Below are 19,903 nucleotides of genomic sequence, written 5' to 3' on the forward strand. Positions count from 1 at the left end.
CCCACACAGGCAGAGGCCTAAGGCAGACATCTGGCGTCTTCCTTGATTACTGACTCTCTGCTTTCATTTACTGAGGCAGCATCTCTTGATGACATTCCCACTGGGTTTTTAGGTAGGTGGTGGGGATCTAAACTTATCAAAATGCTTCTCCATATCCCTCTGTTCTGCCAGGAGGCCCACCCCTCAGTTCAAAACCAAAGGAGTAAGAGGCAGTCAATAAACACAACTATTATTACGTGAGTGTGCGCCAACCTACCACATGTTGGATGTGACTACGTCTGCAGCTTACCTCACTCTTATACTGGTCCCGCTCCACAATGCACTTGTCCAGCTGTCTAAACACGTCATCAAGCTGCACAGCCATCTCATCCATTTCGCTTTTACTCTCACTAGTGGAACACTGGCTGCATTCCGTCTTCACTTGCTGCAGAGCGCTGCACTGTTTCTTCAGCCTTTCTATCTCTTCCAAAGCTTGCTGATACTGAGATCCTCCATGGTCTGGGCTTTCAGTTTTACCGTTAATGCTTTCAAGTAAGAACACAGCGTCGGTCTCAGTAGACTGGTGGCAAGTCTCCTTCTTCATGCATTTGTCGTTCATCTCTAGTATCCTCTGCTGTAAGACTTTTATCTCATCAGTATACATATGACACTGTCTCTTGTAATCATCTCTTTCCTGTGTGACCGAAAGCAGCTCACTTCTCAGTTCTTGTAGCTGACGGCCAGCATCATCTGCTGACCTATCCGAGGTTTCCTGAATCTCTGCTCCGGCATTTACACAAGAGGGCAGTGTCACTCTGTCATTTGCTACAACCATCTCATCTTCAACACTTTCTTCCTTTTTAACAACTAAGCCCGGGACTTCAGTCTGAGTGGAGACAGCAGTGCCCTGATCACACCTGGAGGTGGAGGTGCTTGTTGAACTGGCCTTGGCACAAGCTTCAGGACTGCCAACAAGTTCAACCTGAACACCACTTTGTTCAATGTGGCTCTGTTCTGATTTAACTTCAATATCATGATCTACTGAAGGTTTGGGGGTACTATTTTCTTCTAAAATGATGACATCTTCATCATCATCATTCCTATAAGATGAATTTTCAAATGGAGGATTATTTAATCTCCGTGTCTTCACATTCAGAATTGAGGAACGAGTACTGAGTCTCCGTTTCAGGCTGTAAGAAATTATATATAGAAAATGTGAGTTTGTAAGGCGTGGGCATGACAGAAGACAACTCTTCCTGCTAACAAGCAGTTTAGTGAAGGAAGGGCTCATCTGGCTCAGTTTGGGGGTATGGTCCATCGTGGCAAGGAAAGAATGGCATCAGGAGGTCCCATGGTGATGGAAATGTGCGGCTGGGACCCTGACATCTTGGCAGAACAGGCAAAAATAGGACCAGATATATACCCTCAGATCTATCCCAGGGAGGTATGGCTTCTTCATTCTCAGTCTTCCGAGACCTTGAGGTCATTATGCTAACAAAGGCATTGTAACAACTCTAATTATCTTGAAATCCTAATACTTAGGTTGACTTCTTCAATATCACACCATTCAGTTCTAACATTACTTCCTCCTTTTCCTACTAGGAAATCATTGACTATTAAGATCTCTCTCTTAGGCTTTCTTTCTTTCTTTCTTTCTTTCTTTTTTTTGGGGGGGGGGGGAGAGACAGGATTTCTGTAGTCCTAGCTGTCCTGGAAGTCGCTCTGTATACCAGGCTGGCAAGTGCAGGGATTAAAGGTGTGGCCCACCACACCCAGCTAACTACTGAGATCTCTGTAGAGTATCTTCACATGTGGTTTCCAAGCACTATAATACAAGCCCCAAACAATGCCAACCACTCAGGGCCTTTCTTGGAACTGTGAGGGAATGACAATGACATTTTCATTTGACCATCCTTTTTCTCAATGATCAAAGGCAAACAGTATTCTCTATTATTTCGTTTTGAGAGTTAGTCTGATCCAAGATTTTCCCTGAAAAATCGAGAAGGAATGAAATTCCTTGTCTAAAATCAGTATTGAGTGTGGCAGAGCCAGTAATAGCCTGGGGCCCCAGCCCTAGGGGGCTGTGGATCCTGGGAACCCAACTCTTCCCACTGCACAGGGCTATGGCCATCAGTCCAGGCAGCTATGTGCTCAATCTGTATGTGTTCCCCTTGTATAATACTGCTCGACTAGCTTCCTGCTAACTTCCTCCCACTGTATGAGTTTCTGCTATTCTGCTCTCCGTTTCAGGAAAACCTGTACATAAGATGCTGTACTGACCTATGTGCTTGCTTGACATAAGGCAAAGCTTGTGCAAGATCTTCTGACCCTAGTTCTCCTCAGCTCATCACCTTCTCATCTGCTGTCCACCTCCCACTTAGGACCCCATCCCTGAAGAATAGAGAGCCTGCTGGCCTAAGTCAATTTCATATAAAATGATTCTCCCAAATTAGTCTTCAGGCTGGGGAGATAGCGTAGGAAGTAAGAGTACTTGCTGTTTAAGAAGGAGGCAGGTAGATCTCTGTGAGTTCCAGGCCAGCCTGCTTGCTACAGAGCAAGTTCCAGAACAGCCAGGATGGTTACACAAACAAACCCTGTCTCAAAAAACAAAAAAACTGACTATTTTATGTTTTGTCTGAATGCTATACCCATGGAGGCCAGTAGGGGACACCAGATTCCCAAGACTAGAGATACAGATAGTTGATCTACTGCATGGGTAGCTAGTGCTCTTGCTGGCTGAACCATCTCTCTAGACCCCTCTGTCTTATGCCGCTTATGTCAGGGTGTTTTATAACAAGGACAGAATAAATAATTAAGATGGGCACTGGCCATTATAAAGGCAGTGACTTTTATACTACATACTGTTAACAGCCCCCAGACCTTAGCACAACTGACACCATGTTAAACTTAAACCTAGCAGACAGGCCCAACACCTGCCAAAACAGGAACAAAAGACCTCATCCATCAAAGACCAGGTCCACAGTTCCAGGGTCTAGGAAAGTCCCCAAATGTACAAACATTGTATTCTGGCTTCTGTAGTTCTGCTTCTTGCTAACTACACTTGCTAACTGAAGTGTACCAACAGGGTACGATTTCTATGCCTTGGGCAGAATAGGGAGGTACTCCCACAACTAAACTACAGCCCTGGTTCTCCCATGCTTCTTGTTTTGAGATGGGTGGTATAGAGGCCCAGAACTCTCACCCTGTAACTCCAAGCAGACCTTGAACTAAATTTGGTTATCCTAGGAGCTGGAATTATAGGCTTCTGCCGCCAACCCAGCAAGAGGTAGAGATCTGATCAAACCACATAGTACATTATACACACTCACCCATGTGCATGTAAAATCTTGTTTTTTCTCCGCAAACAATAATCTTAAGACTGGCCTCAAACGCTCCACAAGTGAGCATGGGCTTGAACTCATGATCCTCCACTTCCTGAGTGCTGAGATCACCAGTATGTGCTATTGTAACTCCTAGTTAACGATTTCTAGCTAACTTAAATATGTGGTTGAAGAAGTAGGGAGAATTCTTAAACTTTTCACATGGATGTGAATTGTAATCTCTTAGAATTGCATTAGTGCTACAGAAGAGTCGCCACTAACCTGCTGTTCTCGGGCTCAGACTGAGGTGAAACAAGGTTACTTATAAGCCTTGTTGCAAAGGAGCTCCCGACTTCTGGAAGATGTGGTCTTGAAACACTCTCCTTCACAGGAGAAAAGCTCTGACTTTGAACACTTGTTGTAAACAATATCTCAGGATTAATCTGTTGGAGGGAAAAAGAAGGATCTTAAAGGAACTATTTTAATGTAAAAGTTAGCAAATACAATATACATGCAATTAGTGTTGCTTTTACCCAAGAAGATACTGAGACATATCCAAAGCATGTGGATTTCTTTTTCTTTTTATAGATTTATTTATTATTTATACAGTGCTCTGCCTGCATGCATGCCTTTGCCCCAGAAGAGGGCCCCAGATCTCATTACAGATGGTTGTGAGCCACCATGCTTTGGCTGAGAATTGAACTCAGAACCTCTGGAAGAATAAGCAGTGCTCCTAACTGCCAAGCCATCTCTTGACACCCATGTGTTTCTTTTGCTAACTAGGAATGGGTGAATGAACCAGTGAACTGATCCAGCCTGCTACAAGGGTAACATGGTTTCACATCTTATTTTTTGTATGTGTGTCCATGTTTGGTTGTGTGTGCACATGGACTCAAGCTTGTGAGGGCAGAGGCCAATGGTGGATGTCTTCCTCCCTCATTCTCTACTTCATGTCTTGCTATAGGGTTTCACTGAACCTGAAGCTTGCCCATCTGGCTGGAATGGCTGGGATCCACCTGTCTCAGCCTTCCAAGCACTGGGATTACAAACATTCAGTACAAGCACCTAGGTGCTAGGCACCCGAGTCTTAGTTCCTCATGCTTGCACAGAATATACCTGGACAACTGAGCCATCTCCAGATCCACCGTGACAATGTTAAAGGGGAGGAGGAAAGCAAACATTCATGACAGACTGTAAGTGGTCCACAAAGGCAAAAGAGATTGCTATGCTGTCAACCTAATATACACATGACTTAGAGAATAAAACAAAAATACTCTTGAGAAATTGGAATGAAAGTAAAAATAGTACTTTCAAACCAAAAGTAGTCCCATTATTCATTCTCCCACAGTCCCGTTCTCCCCATAACACTACACTAGAAAGCCCTGCAACTCAATTACAATTAAATATACACCCCCAAGGCAGAACAAAACTTCCTGCCCAACAAATATTTACATTCAGCTAAAACATCCTGCCCATCCTACCCACAGTTTATCAAGTTGCCTGGCCTCTACCTCATGACTCCGATCAGCCTCCCCCTGTACAAAAAGCTCTAATGACAAGATTCTTTGAAATCCAATCCTGGCTGCCCATATACAAATGGGTGAAGCCATTCACCAGAGCAAAGACAACCTACCAGAAGCCATACCCTTAAAGAAAACTGATTGCATGGGACTAGAGAGGTGGCTCAGAGGTTTAAGAGCACCGGCTGTTCTTCAAGTTCCATTCCCAGTCCCCACATGGCAGCTCATAACTGTGACTCTAGTTCCAGGGGACCTGACACCCTCATGTGGACACACATGCAGGAAAACCAATGTACATAAAAAGAAAAGAAAAAAAAGCTGACTCTCCCCTAGCACCATTGACCGTGATTCGGGGCCCCTCCCCTCAGGCTGGGCGCTGTAGTCTAGTCTGACCTTGTGCAGACAGTCACAGCTCTGAATACACTCCTCTCCTCCTGCCCTCTGGGGCTCACAGTCTCCCCACCACCTCTTCCTTGACGTTTCCTGAACCCTTGGGAAAAGGGTATGATATTCACGTCCCATTTATGGTTGTGCACTTCACAGACATTAGTCTCTTCATTTCAGCAATTCTGAGTTTCTGACAAGATTTGTAAAAGGTGGCCTTACTTGGATAACACCCCACTAAATATTAATTGGACAGTCTAAAGAAGCTGTTGGGCTAGGAAGACTTGGGGAAAGAGCAAGAATGGGTACCAAAAAAAAAAAAAAAAAAAAAGAGTAAGTTCAACAGGCTCCTTTCAATTGGTTATAAAAGTTCAGAACTTTATAAAATTAAGACAGATATAATTTTTGTATATAATGGAATAATGGAAGGCATCATTACCGGAGAGATCATTTCCAGTTGTCTGATCTTGTATTTCTCCTTGCTGCTTTAAAACAAAGATGAGAAATTAACATCTAGATATCGACCCTATTATTATTTCACAATCCCAATTTCAAATGATGTATCTATTTCACTACCAAGTTATTCAAATATATACAATTAACTTACTTTCAATTTTGTTTTAATCAGTGGTGAACATTTGACTATGGAGTACCCATCCCCCCGCATTCTCTCCTTTAATTAAAAAAAAAATCTTAGTAACAACTGTCTGCCTGAATCACAGACCAAAAACAAAGATATCAAAGGCTTAAAAGTGGTTTCATTACTTCCAAAAACCATGCTAAAATTAAATAAATACTAGCATACTAGAGAGAAGGGTTGTGGTGCCTGCCGAGCAAACCTGAGAAACCAAGTTCTGACCCAGGCCCTAGAATCTACATAAAAGCTGGGCATGACAACACATCTCACTCCAGGGCTGCGAACGTGGAGCCTGAAGGATCCCTGGCATTCGATGGCTGGCCAGTCAAGCTCAGTAACAAGTTCCAGCTAGTTAGAAACCCAGCTCAAGAAAGAAAGTGGGAGAGACTGGTGCAGTGGTGCACACTTTTAATCCCAGTACTTGGGTGGTGGAGGCAGGAGGATTTCTGTGAGTTTGAGTACAGCTTGGTCTATATATAAAGTCTAGGCAAGATGGAGCTACATAGTAGCACCCTTCTCAAAACAAAAGCAGAGCAAATGAGGAAGACAGATGACACTGGCCTGTGGTCTCCATGTACACATACAAACATACAGGCAACATACACAAAAGATACATAAAAGGTTCTTAGCTTTCTATGTCCAGTTTATCACCGTAACCCTACTGTTCCCTATCCCACCTCCATTTCCTGTTTATCCCTAGTCACACTACTTAAGCTGTACAAATGACTACGCACATACACCCTTACCACTCTGAAAAGATTGACTTCAGAAATGACCTCCTTCACAAAACTTAATGGTCCACATTGTATCTGCCTCCCCAAGTCAGAAGCAACTCTCCTTTGAGCTCCTAACACAGGATAGTGCCTTTTACAGATAGACTTCACCTGTTATGTATAGATGCTCTGTCTGCATGTATACCTGTGCTCCACATGTGTGCACTGCCCAAGAAAGCCGGAAGAGGATGTTGGGTACCCTAAATTCTAGGTGGCTATGAGCTCCCACATGGGTCTAAGAGTCAAATCTGGATCCTCTAGAAGAGCTTTTTAACCTGAGCCATCTCTCTGAACCCAGGTCATCAACTTCTCCTTGTTACTGTAGCCACCTTTTCTGTCAAGACGTAGGCTCCTAACAGGCCTGTTTCTGTACAGCTCATCTAATACAGCTCAACTCTTAGGACAGCAATGAATGCAGGTCAGTAAACACGGCCCCACAGCACACGCTGCCCCAGAAGCAGCACTGCTGTGCTCACTACACCCACATCACACCTGTGCCGGACATGACTGGGGCTCATTTCTCACCACACTCAGACAGCACTCACGTCTTTTTGTAGGTTTTTTCGTAAGTGGGATGTACCAAATCCTCATCTTCAGGTTCTTCTGGAACTTCACAATTTCTAGATTAAAAAAAAAAAAAAAAGAAGGAAAAACAAAGATCACACGAGAATAACACATTAGCAGTCCTGTCCAAACACCTCCAACAGTGCTTTCTGCCTTTCCAGGAAGGGCATGACCAACATATGGTACCTGAACTGTGGGTCAGGGTTATTGTAGCAATACCACTTCTCTGGAAGCTGATCTATTCCATCTGGTAATTTTCGCCATTTTAGACAAGCATCACACTGAACCCATGTCTGATCAGGGCGCTTCCTTTAACAAAACAAGAACAAAATATTAAAATGGAATTATGGACTCAAGTATTTCATTTATCTTTCTGCAGTGCTTCCATACTAAATATCTGCTTATTTCCAATCCTCAAAAGTGTGTGATAAAACTGTATTTAATGTATAATTAAGTTTTTAAATGCTGGCAACTTTCAAGAGGTTAAGATCACATACCATTTTTAACAGAACAAATGTTTTCTTTAATCCTAGCCCTTAAAAAGTAAAAGGATGTCTATTAAGTTCTTGGCCACCCAGGGCTATAGTGAGGTCCTGCTTTAAAGAAGGCAGGCAGGAGTGGGGGTGGGGAAAGAAGATGGTGGTAGGGCACACTTCTAATCCCAGCACTTGGTGGATGGCAGAGGTCAGCCTGGTTTACAGACTAAGTTCCAGTAAAGCCAGGGCTATAGAGAAACCCTGTCTTGAAAGATGAGGTATGAAAATGCAGGGAGATTGTCTTAGGAAGAGGTGTACATCCATCTAGAGAGATAACTCATTGGATAAGAGTACTTGCTTTCTTCTAGAGGACCCAGGTACAGGTCTCAGCACATACTTATAACTCACACCATCTCCAGTTCCAGGGCATCCAACAGTCAGGTGGAACCAGACACTGATGAGGTACACAGACATACACGCAAGCCAAACACTCGTATACTTATGTAAAAGAAAATAAAAAAACTATGAAGACTCATTATACATAAGATTTTCTCTTTGAGATAGGGTTTCAACTCTAGACTGACTTCAAAGCATGTAGACCAGGGTGGCCTCAACTCAGAGATCCACCTACCTCAGTGTCCTGCATACTGAAATTAATGGTGCATGTCACCATGCCCAGCTGTCTTCAAGTTCTTCATCCTCTACTCTCGGCCCACTGAGTGCTGATCACACATCTGACTCACAATAACATTTGCCTGTGTGTGTTTGTGTGTGCACACGTGACTGTAGAAGCCAGAGGTCACCCCCCAGGGTCTTTCTTTAGCAACACCATCCATCCTATTTTTTTGAGGCAGTTCTCTCACTGGCCCTGTAGGCAAGGATTAGAAGTGCATGTCCCCATGCCCAGCAATTTCCCCTGGGTTCTAGGATCAAACTAAGATACTCACACTTGCCAGCAAGTACCTTATTGCTTGAGCTATCTCTCTGTCCCTTCCCTCACCTTTTCAATGCAGTTTTTAAAGAGTGGGTATGAGCATGGGGCAAACACCTTTCATCCTAGCACTTGGAGGCAAAGTCAGAATAAGCTTAGAGAGTCCTTGTTGCAAGCCACAAAAGCTGAATTATAGACGAGTAAGATGCTTGCCCAGGAGTAAGCCCAAGGCTTAGAGGCAGACCAAGTACTCTGTATAAACAAGGTCCTGTTAACATAGAACCTCAAATGAATTAAGGCTTACAAAGTTTAAGAGATGAAACTAACCCAATAACCCTTGTTTCCTAAGATTACTGTTAGCTTTCCAAATTCAGACAAAGTTTTCCATGCTTTCAAAGGTACAGGCACGGTACCACGATTATTGTTGCCTCTCACTACATAGGGATTTTTCTCACTGCTCACTTACAGAATTAGCAGTATGTGCTACGTGTGGTTATATTTTGTTTGTACTCAAATAAAGCTGGCTGGAAGATCAAAGGATGGAGCTAGCTACTAGTTAACCATAGATGTTTGGAGGTCTGTACAGACATAGAGTGATATACCTGGGCAGAGAGAAATATAAGACAGGAGGTCAGCCCTTTTCAACTGAGAAGTTAGCAAGGTAAGAACTAGCTGGTTGTGGCTTGCTCCTTCCCCTGATCTTTCAGCATTTGCCCCAATATCTGGCTCTGTTTTTTTATTATTAAGACCAATTAGAACTTATGCAGTAGCTACATGTACTAATGAGCACATGCTAGGCATTACACTGTACAATTCTTTTTTTAAAAATTTACTTCATCGTTTCATTTTATGTATATCAGAGTTTTGCCTGCATGTATGTCTATGCATAACAAGAGTGCCTGATGCCCAGAGAGACCAGAAGAGGGTGTAGGGTTCCCTGGGACTGAATTAGACTGTCATTGAGCTACTAGGTAGGTGGTACTGGGAGTCAAAGATGAGTCCTCTGGATGTTCTTACTGCTGAACAATCTTCAGTTCTAGGTTCTCCAATGCCCTCTCCTACCAGGCACACAAGTGGTGCACAAAAACATACATGCAGGCAAAACACCCATACTTAAAAACAAATAAAGATGAAATGAATGATATCAACAGACATCAAGTCATTAATTTGGAGTGTGTGGATTTTCTCATATGAACCCTAAGTTTGTGGAAAGTCACCACTAAAGTATGCAGTGCTCAGTACTTACTGTATGTCTTCAACTGGCAAATTGAGAGGGTATTCTGCATGTTTTTTCACTTTCATTTCATTCCAGTAATCATTCAGCTTTTCTCCTAATGCTAGTATTGTAAGCCTTAAAAAAAAAAAAACAATAACATTAACTCAGGAAAAAAAAAAAAGAAAACATCAGTTCTAGATTTTTTTTTAAGATTTATTTATTTTGTATAGTATTCTGCCTGCATGTATGCCTGCACGCCAGAAGAGGGCACCAGATCTCATTATAGATATAGTGAGCCACCATGTGGTTGCTGGGAATTAAACTCAGGACCTCTGGAAAAGCAGCCAGTGCTTTAACCTCTGAGCTATTGCTCCAGCCCTCAAGATCAATTAAGTAAACATAAAAATAATCAACAATGATTATAAGAATATTGCGAGTAAAAATAAAAAACTCCAATTGTATGACTAATAAATCACATGCAAGTACGCCACCCTTCTTTCTGTAAAAACCATTGTAAATTCCTAGATTTAATATAAGAGTGTGGGGACAAAAAGTGAGGGAAAAGGACAGGGAGACCTAGAGGTCTTATATGGATGACGCTCAGAGAAGGAAGAGCTCAGACATATACTATATAGTCTTAGGGTTTCTATTGCTGCAACAAAACACCATGACCAAAGAAAGCTGGGGAGGAAAAGGTTTATTAGGCTTATACTTCCATATCACTGGAGGAAGTCAGCACAGGAACTCACACAGGGCAGGATCCCAGAGGCAGGAGCTGATGGAGAGGCCATGGAGGGGAGCTGCTTACTGACTTGCTTCCTATGGCTTGTTCAGCCTGCTTTCTTATAGAAACCAGGACCACCAGGTCAGGGATGGCACCACCCACCATGGGCTGGGTCCTTCGCCATCAATCACTAATTAAGAAAATGCCTTACAGCTGAATCTCGAGGAGGCACTTCCTCCTCAACTGAGATTCCTTCCTCTCTGTTGACTCTAGCTGGGGTCAAGTTGACACAAAATCAGCCAGTACACCTATGAAGGAATATACTGAGAGAACCAGAGGAACCTTGCATTTTAATCCCAACCAATAAATTCACAGCTTCACAGCCTTTTCTTTCGTTCTCTCCCCTCCCTCCCCAGTTTTCTTGAGACAGGGTGTCTTTACATAGTCCTGATTCACTACTCAGACCAGGCTGACCTTGAACTCACAAAGATCTGTGAACCCCCAGGACCCAGGCTTGATTCTCAGCACCCACATGGTGGCTCATAACCATCCATATTCTACTTCCAGGGAGCCAAAGCCGTCTTCTGGCTTCCACAGGCATTGGACACACAAGTGGTACATAAATATAGACGCAGACAAAACACCCACACACACAAAATAAAATCAATATACAAACAAGCCAAAAAAACAAAACAAAAAGTTCACAAATGGGTACTGAACTTAATAAAGTGCACTTCTCTGTGGATTATGAAGACACGTGAATTTTTTTTTTCAATCAACATGATCAAGATGCTGGTATTCAATATTGAAACTACCTGTCCAGCTACCGCTATGACACAAAAGGTAAAGGTATTTGTCGCCAATCCTGATGGCCCCTCAAGGTGTATGGTGGTACATAACTGATTCCTTGAACTTACTCTGACTTTCTTGTGAACACAGATACTTGAAATAAATAAATGTAAAACAAACTTAATCCATAATCTCTCAGAATATAGTCCCTTTGGCTTTACTAGCATTTCCTGCTATTTTCAATCAACAATAACAGATACCCACAACCGTCCTTTCACAACATGCCTAGGTTTATTATCAAGGTATATACACTTTCATAATAGCTTCCAAAGACTTTGTGAGACTGATAGCACATATTCCTTAAATGTTGTAATTTAATAATTAAAATTAGTCCTGTTATCCTCTTAATGTTTTTATTTGCTGGACCCATGGGTTTTTTTTTTATTTATTTATTTATTTTTTTTGGTTTTTCGAGACAGGGTTTCTCTGTGGTTTTGGAGCCTGTCCTGGAACTAGCTCTGTAGACCAGGCTGGTCTCGAACTCACAGAGATCCGCCTGCCTCTGCCTCCCGAGTGCTGGGATTAAAGGCGTGCGCCACCACCCCCATGGGGTTTTTTAAAAAATATTTTATGGCTTATTTAACTTTTATTTTATGTGCACTGGTGTGAAGGTGTCAGATCCCCTGCAACTGGATCTTCAGACAGTTGTGAGTTGCCATGTGGGTGCTGGGAACTGAACCCGGGTCCTCTGGAAAAACAGTCAGTGCTCTTAACCACTCAGCCATCTCTCCAGGCCCACCATGGGATCTTTTTTGGAGAGACCATCATTCTTAAATTTTTATTACATTTACTTTCTGTATGTGTCTGTGTGTTTGTGACTGTGTATATGTTCCATGACGGCCTTTAGAGGTCAGACAGTTTGAAGGAGTTGGTCCTTTCCAGCTACCACGTGGATCCCAGAAATCAAACTCACACCAGTAGGCATGGTAGCAAGTGCTTTTCCCAGACAACTCCTTGTCAGGGCCTCATTCTTTAAGCTACCTTTACACTGATATTTGATTCTGCCCTTAGTGTTATGTATGCTTACATACTATCTCAAACGACAGACTGTTGTCTGGAGTGTCCACTGTCAGTGTTATTTTATTTTTCAGCTCCAAATCCAGTCCAAGACAGTACTCGGTTCTTATTTATTTATTTATTTATTTATTTATTTATTTATTTATTTATTTATTTATTTAACTTGAACTAGAACTTCTTGTCTGAAGGAAAGTGCTCCCAGAGAAGCCCCAGCTGTGCCCCGCTCGGCTGAGAGCAATACAGACTACAGAGGCCCAGCTCAAGCGGAATCAGAGGGAAAACCATACTACAACTTACAACTAGGCTAGAGACCATTCTTTTAATATTTTGACCAAGAATCTAGGTGGTTTTTACCCTTGTTGTAAGAATATGCCTAAGGCTAAACTGAAAAGCTTCAGACTAATTTTGTTGGCAGAGGAGATTTCAAGACAGCTTAAAACAGGTGGGGTGGTGCACGCCTTTAATCCCAGCACTTGGGAGGCAGATCTCACAGTGACTTCTGTTCTCAAAAACAAACAAACAAAAAACCAAAATGACAGCCTAACAGATGTCTGGTTGAAAGCATCACTCCAGCCCCTGATATCTTTATACCCAAAGAGTCTGGGATATTTGGGTGGACAGTTCCATCCCAAGCCCCCTCCTCTAGGAGTTGCCTTAGTCCAGACTCCACCTCTGAGAAAACCCACCAAACAGTGAACCCTCCCGAGAGAGGCTCCAGACCACTTCCACAGGGTATGTAAACTGCCACCCAGAGAACAAACATGTAGTTTCCCATTCTTTCTTCCCTGTCTCCTCTCTGAGGGTCTGGAAGGCCACCCAGGAGTGCAGGCATCCATTAAGCCTGGGCTTTTTTAAAATTCAGTTTGATTTGGTATGATTTGTATTATTACATTGGCAGAGAAGTTTATTGGGCTGTAATGGGTATAAGGATGTCAGGGTGACACTTCCAACTAAACAATATTGACACAGTTATTAGTCATCATTTTGTTTGTGTGTTTGAGACAGGTTTTCTGGATCTCTCTGGCTGTCTTAGAAATCACTATGTAGCCCAGGGTGGCCAGAACTCACAGAAATCTGCCTGCCTCTGTCTCCCCAGTGCTGGGACTGTAGATGTGTGCTACCATGCCCAGTTTAGCCATTATTATTATTATTATTATTATTATTATTTATTTATTTATTTTTTTTTTTGGTTTTTCGAGACAGGGTTTCTCTGTGGTTTTGAAGCCTGTCCTGGAACTAGCTCTTGTAGACCAGGCTGGTCTCGAACTCACAGAGATCCGCCTGCCTCTGCCTCCCGAGTGCTTGGATCAAAGGCGAGTGCCACCACCGCCCGGCTAGCCATTATTCTTATGCAGATATGACCCAGCTATACTTTCAACTTGTAAAAAAAAAAAAAAAAAAAGGTCTAAGAATTTTAGGAATTGTCTATTCCTAAAAAAAAGCAACAAAGGAAAATGGATGCAAATGAATTTCAAGGAGGAATCAGGCTCCATCCCAAGCCTGCAGCGGAGGCAACATGGGGCAAAAGGAGTTGTTGAAACTTCTCCCTCAGCTAAAGGAAAGCTGCTGAGGCCAGCTGTGTTGCAGGAAGTCCCTGTATGGAGGCCCCACTGTAGGATGTCTGCCTTGGAGAGCTGCAGACAGGGTGTGGAACCACCTCAAGAGAAAGAAGTGTGTTGCAGTCAATAAGTCAATAAAGTCTCTAATTCCAGTATAGACAAGAGGATCTCTGTGAGTTTGAGGACAACGAGGTCTACATAGTAAGCTCCAGGACAGAAGTGACTACAGAGAGAAACTTTGTCTCAAAAACAAACAAAAGAAACAAAACAAAAAAATAGCCGAAAGAGAAAAGCTATCTAAACCTTTCAAATTCAGAAATAAAGCTATAGAATTTGGAGTTTGCCATGAAGGGTTTCAGTCTTGTTTGGGTTCAGTATTTATTTCTTCTCTGGGCCCTTACTCCCTGCTTTTGGAATGATAATGTATATTCTGTGGAAGAACACAATTTGCTTTTTCTTATTTTCCAGAGGTTTTTAAAAGACTGCCTTGAGTCTTAGAAGAGAATTTGAACTTCTGTACTGTGTTGAAACTGTGAAAGACTATAGAGATTTTTAAAATTGGACTGAATGAATTTTATATTGTAGCTATGACCCTACCTGGGCCGCAGAGTGGACTGTAGTGGATTGAATAAGAATGGCCCTTGTAGGCTCATATGTTTGAATACTTGGTCCCAACATAACTATTTGGGAAGGATTAGAAAATGTGGCCTTGGAGAAGATGTGTCACTGGTGGGTGAGCTTCAAAAGCTCACACCACTTCCTAGTTAGCTTTTTTCTCTGTCTTGTGCTTGTGGACAAGATGTAAGCTCTCAGTTACTGCTCTAGTATCATGCTTATTTTCCACCAAGCTCTCATTCGTGATGGCCATGGATTTAACCTTTAAACTACGAGCCCCAAGTTAAATGCTTTCTTTCCTTAAGTTGCCTTGGCTACCTTGTCTTATAATTAAACAAAACAAAACAAAACAAAAACCCAGAAAAACTGTACAGGGCTGGAGAGATGGTTCAGAGGGTAAAGGAGCTTACTGCTCTTGCAGACAGATGGCCAGAGGTCGGTTCCTACCACCAAAATGAGATGGCTTACAACCTCCTGACAACTGCACTCACATGTGCACAGATCCATAGACATATAAATACATACATACTTAGAAAATAAAAAGGAGAAGCCCTACACTACAGAACTTGAACTGTGAGTGACTTACATAGAAAAGGGAACTGACATCATCTCTTCGGTCTCAAAATTGGTCAGCTAACCCACCATGAGCAAATACACAATTCTGGTTCTCAATGTGATACATGATCCCAGGAGTCACAGAAAAGAGGGCAACCCTGCCTGCTTAGTATTGGCGTTTCCACCTGTGATTGCAACACTTGGGAGGTGCAGGAAAGACTGTCAGAAGTTCAAGGCAGCCTAACTATATAGGTAGTTCAAAGTCAGTCTACATAAGTCTACCCCATCTGAAATATGTCCTCTGGTTAAAGGGATGGAAAGGTGAACATTCCAGCCATCTCAGTAACACATTTAATCAGAACATTAGCAAATAAATGGGTAACATACCTGTACTCATTAGTGTAGTCAAAATCTTGCTTATTATGAGTTGGCTTAAGGAAATTACATTCTATAATTCCAACCACTCCAACACCCATGTTGTTTGCCTGAAATATAATGAACAGCATTTCAGACATAGCAATGTTCACTATACCCTTCAACTAAGATTTAGATCATAAACTACTTACTTCCTTATACTTTATATGACTCCCCTGAAATTTCTTGGGAAGTGCTTGGTGTTTTTGTATGTTAATTCCTAGATATAGCAGCGCTTTCTTCCACACCCATTCCTGGCAAGCATCCATTAGATGAGAATTATGTGCAAATTGACACAAGGGAAAAGGATCACATCTACTGTGATGCGTGTTGTTTCCCAAGCACAGTCCTGCACATAGACCTGCACACCACAAACTGCAGCTCCGCATCCCACCACCTCTGAAGCAACCTACAACGGATGCTTCAGCTTGTGGTTAATGTCTTCTCACCTGGCACAAACAGCAGTCTAAACGGACCATACAACCATGCTGTGCAGAACATAGAATACATGCTACAAGGAACTTAGACTAAGATGAAAGCTGGGTGGTGGTGGCACACGCCTTTAATCCCAGCACTTGGGACGCAGAGGCAGGTGAATCTCTATGAGTTTGAGCCCAGTCTGATCTACAAAGTGAGTTCCAGACTCCAAAGCTACACAGAGAAACTTCAAAAAACAAACAAACAAGAAAAAAAGAGAACCAAAATACTTGTGGGAAAAAGAGAAAGAAAACACATCAAGTCTAAACTGTTAACATGTGCTCACACCAGCAGCCTATACTAAAATTGGAAGGGTACACAGGTTAACAAGGGCCCTGTGCAAGGGTCACATGCTAATTCCCCAAGAGCTCTATATTTAAATCAAACAACAAACCTTAACAGGATAATTTATGCTCATAATTAATCACCAAATACCTAGAAAATGCATAGACCCTAACATACAGAACAAACTACATGGTGGGTTCTGACAAACAACTCAAAATAAATATAACAAAGAAAGTATTTAAAGGGCAGTAATTCCAGGGCCAGAAAACTGGCTCAAGGAACAAGCCCCTGCTACCAAGCTTTACTTGTGGCTTCAAGTGGAAGGAGGGCAGTTCTAACCTACCAGCTACTACTTTTTGGGCTGGTTCCATAAGCACTAATAAAAATGGCCAAGTTAAAATAACTAACAAACAGCAATTAAATTTATGCCTTTGGGCTGGAGAGATGGCTCAGTGGTTAAGAGCACTGGCTGCTCTCCCAGAGGTCCTGAGTTCAATTCCCAGCATGGTGGCTGGGAATTTCACATGGTGGCTCACAACCATATATAGTGGGATCTGATGCACTCGTCTGGTATAAAGGTGTACATGCAGATAGAGCACTCATATATAAAATAATTATTTTAAAATATCATTCCATTAACAAACAATCATGCAGTCGAGAGACTTCCATCCATGGAAGGTGTCCCGCTATCACAGTTTGAGAGCAGCCTGAGTTATATAGTGAGATGGAGTCACCAGCACCTCCCTCCAAACAACTCAGCACAGAGATGCACTTCTGTGCCTAAGAACTGCACTTTCTATTCATTCTTGGGCAACTACTTCCTGGTCCCAATTTCCAAATTTATAAAGTAAAATAAATTCTCTGTCTCCTCTTGTAGGAGTAGTGAGTATCAAATGACATGTGACTATAGCAAATGCCAGGCTAATATTGCTTTTAAAAGACCTATGCCCAGCCAGATGTGGTATACGCACCTTTAATCCCAGGACTTGGGAGGCAGAGGCCAAGGGATCTTTAAGTTCAAGGCCAAACTGGACTACACAATGAGTTCCAGGATAGCCATGGATACATTAGAGACCCTGTCTCAAAAAGCAAACACCGCTTCCCACCTCAAAAGAAGACAGCTAAAAGAACAAAAATACATTCTTTTGCTAAAAATGTTTCCTTTCCAAATATAAACCTTACCTTTAACTGGCATCCCACTTTTTCATAAGCTTTGATGAGTCTATTTTTGTGATACATCATGATTCCATAGTGCTCTTTATTTCTGCAATTGAATCCAAAAGTAATTCTCACTGTTCTAGTCTTAAAACATTAAGGAAAAGTCTGAACATAACAGGTCATCCCTCCCCAATGACTCTCTGTGTAACATGAGGGCCTGCTTGTTGGGGTTTCTGTCCTCCCACCAGGTCCCACACCCGTTTCACCCCAAAGAAAATCACACAGAGGTCTATATTAATTATAAACTAATGGGCCCATTAGCTCAGGCTTCTTATTAAATCTTGTTATTAAAGAGGGGGAAGTGGTATGGGACAATTCTGTATTCTGTCAATTATGTTTTAAATAAATGCTGATTGGCCAGTAGCCAGGCAAGAAGTATAGGCAGGACAACCAAACAGGGAGTAGAGGCGGGTCAAAGAGAACAGGAGAATTCTGGGAAGGAGGAAGCCCATTTCTCCCCAGTCCTGCCCACACCACCAGAAGAAAAAAGATGTGACCTGCCCCACAGAAAAAAGGTACTGAGCCATGTGGCTAACATAGATAAGAACAATGGGTTAATATAAGTTACAAGAGTTAATAAAAAGCCTAAGCTAATGGGCCCATCAGTTTATAATTAATATAGATCTCTGTGGGATTTTCTTTGGGGTCAAACTGCTGTAGGACCTGGTAAAAGGACAGAAACTCCAACAAGCAGGCCCTCATATTACAAAGGGCACCAATGTGTGAACGACTATATCCACATAAAGCTTGACAGAGCTTGGGAAGTAATTCTAGACAGAAAAGAATAGAGTAAAGCATGGCTTCCTGGTAGCAACAGTTTCTCAGGTCTGCTCTGCTTGCTAGAGGCAAGCAAGCACTCTCATTTAAGAAAGGCTTCCTGACTCAGCTTTAGCTGCAAAACCCTGCAGCTCTTTAAGAGGTCCTGCCACAAAACAGTTAAATGGTATTGATAAAAGCTGACAGCATGCTTTTTGGTTTTCAGCAATAGCACAAAAAAAGCTATGCCGTTTTAAAATGCCGGCTTTCTGGCTGTCTTGCCAGTGCAAACTCTGACTCTTTGAGGCAGGAGGTCCAGCTACAGAGAGCATTTGAGTGTTGTTTGTGGACACACTGTTGCAGTTTGCTTGCTGGCAAGGACCTTGAAACGCCATAGAGTTGTGGCAATAAACATGGCTCTGGCCGGTACCTCTACCATGAGGCTGGAATATCATAAAGCTAAGGAATGAGCTGGATCCAGCCATCAAAGCCACGGCTTTAATCCTCTCCATATTGCTTAGCAAATTAAAGATTCATGTGGTCAGAAAAAAAGAGAGATATACAGAGAGTCAAAGATGAAGAAAACCTCTAAATGGTTTACAGTGTATTAAAAATATATGTAGGCTAAAGGTTAAAGTCCTTAAAATAAAAAAGAAAGTAGTTGGGTGTGGTGGTACACACCTTTAGAGAGACCTCTATCAGTGCAAGGTGTGGTGGCACACGCCTTTAATCCCAAAGCCTGGGAAGCAGAGGAGGACAGACCTCTGTGAATTCAAGGTGTGGTGGTGCACACCTTTAATCCCAGCACTTAGGAGGCAGAGCCAGATGGATCTCTGTGAGTTCAAAGACAGCCTGGTCTACAGAGGGAGTTCTAAGACAGCCAAAGACATACAGAGAACCTGTCTCAAAAAGCCAAAAAGTAAAAATAAAAAAAATAGAGGTTAAAATAAAGCCACATAAAGATGAAAAATACATAGAGAATCTGGATACTGTATGTTATTATGCTCTCTTTGAGTTGTTTAAATGCTGAGGAAGGAGGAACAGTTGCTAAAAGATATTTGTTTATACATGCACTAAATTAATCCAAGATAGGTATTTTTGAAAATACCTTGACTTCAAAATTGAAGTCAAAAGGTATGTTACTTTGGATAAGAGATTTTGCTTTTGTTTCCACAGGAAATGAGAGGCTGGGGATTCATTCTGAATTAAGGAATTAAGGTTTGATCAAGGAAGACCAACTGAGAAATCTCCACTAGGAACAGATGGCCCACATGTCTGAGTTCTACATCCAGAACAGATTCAAGACTGCTGCCTGAGATGATCAAGACTCATAGGATACTCCAGTCAGGACTTGATCATAATTCTAAATTTTCTTTAGGTCCCCATAAGATTATCAGTGTCCCCAACCAGCAGGAAGTAGCCTGGAATACTACGTCCACATTCCCCCAAAAAATTGCCTATGGATATTTTCCTTTGTTTAAAAAAAAAAAAAAAAAAGAGGGGGAAGTGGTGTGTGACAATTCCGTATTTTGTCAATTGTGTTTTAAATAAACGCTAATTGGCCAGTAGCCAGGCAGGAATTATTGGAGGGACAACCAGACAGGAAGTAGAAGTAGGTCAAAGAGAACAGGAGA

At 42.2% G+C, this 19,903-nt stretch overlaps 1 protein-coding gene across 1 annotated transcript in view; it reads right to left on the bottom strand.

The window, feature by feature from the left end:
* Positions 1-19,903, bottom strand: part of Morc3 (MORC family CW-type zinc finger 3) — a 54,609-nt gene that overhangs the window by 8,163 nt on the left and 26,543 nt on the right. The window contains exons 8-15 of the mRNA XM_005345172.2: positions 17,478-17,597; positions 15,507-15,604; positions 9,831-9,935; positions 7,364-7,486; positions 7,159-7,233; positions 5,643-5,688; positions 3,582-3,742; positions 290-1,169 (exon numbers count right to left, since the gene is read on the bottom strand). Of these exons, the coding sequence (XP_005345229.1) occupies positions 290-1,169; positions 3,582-3,742; positions 5,643-5,688; positions 7,159-7,233; positions 7,364-7,486; positions 9,831-9,935; positions 15,507-15,604; positions 17,478-17,597 (1,608 nt within the window). The remainder of the gene's footprint in view (positions 1-289; positions 1,170-3,581; positions 3,743-5,642; positions 5,689-7,158; positions 7,234-7,363; positions 7,487-9,830; positions 9,936-15,506; positions 15,605-17,477; positions 17,598-19,903) is intronic.

This window comes from Microtus ochrogaster, chromosome 2, assembly GCF_000317375.1.
Source record: "Microtus ochrogaster isolate Prairie Vole_2 chromosome 2, MicOch1.0, whole genome shotgun sequence".
NCBI classification, from domain to species: domain Eukaryota; kingdom Metazoa; phylum Chordata; class Mammalia; order Rodentia; family Cricetidae; genus Microtus; species Microtus ochrogaster.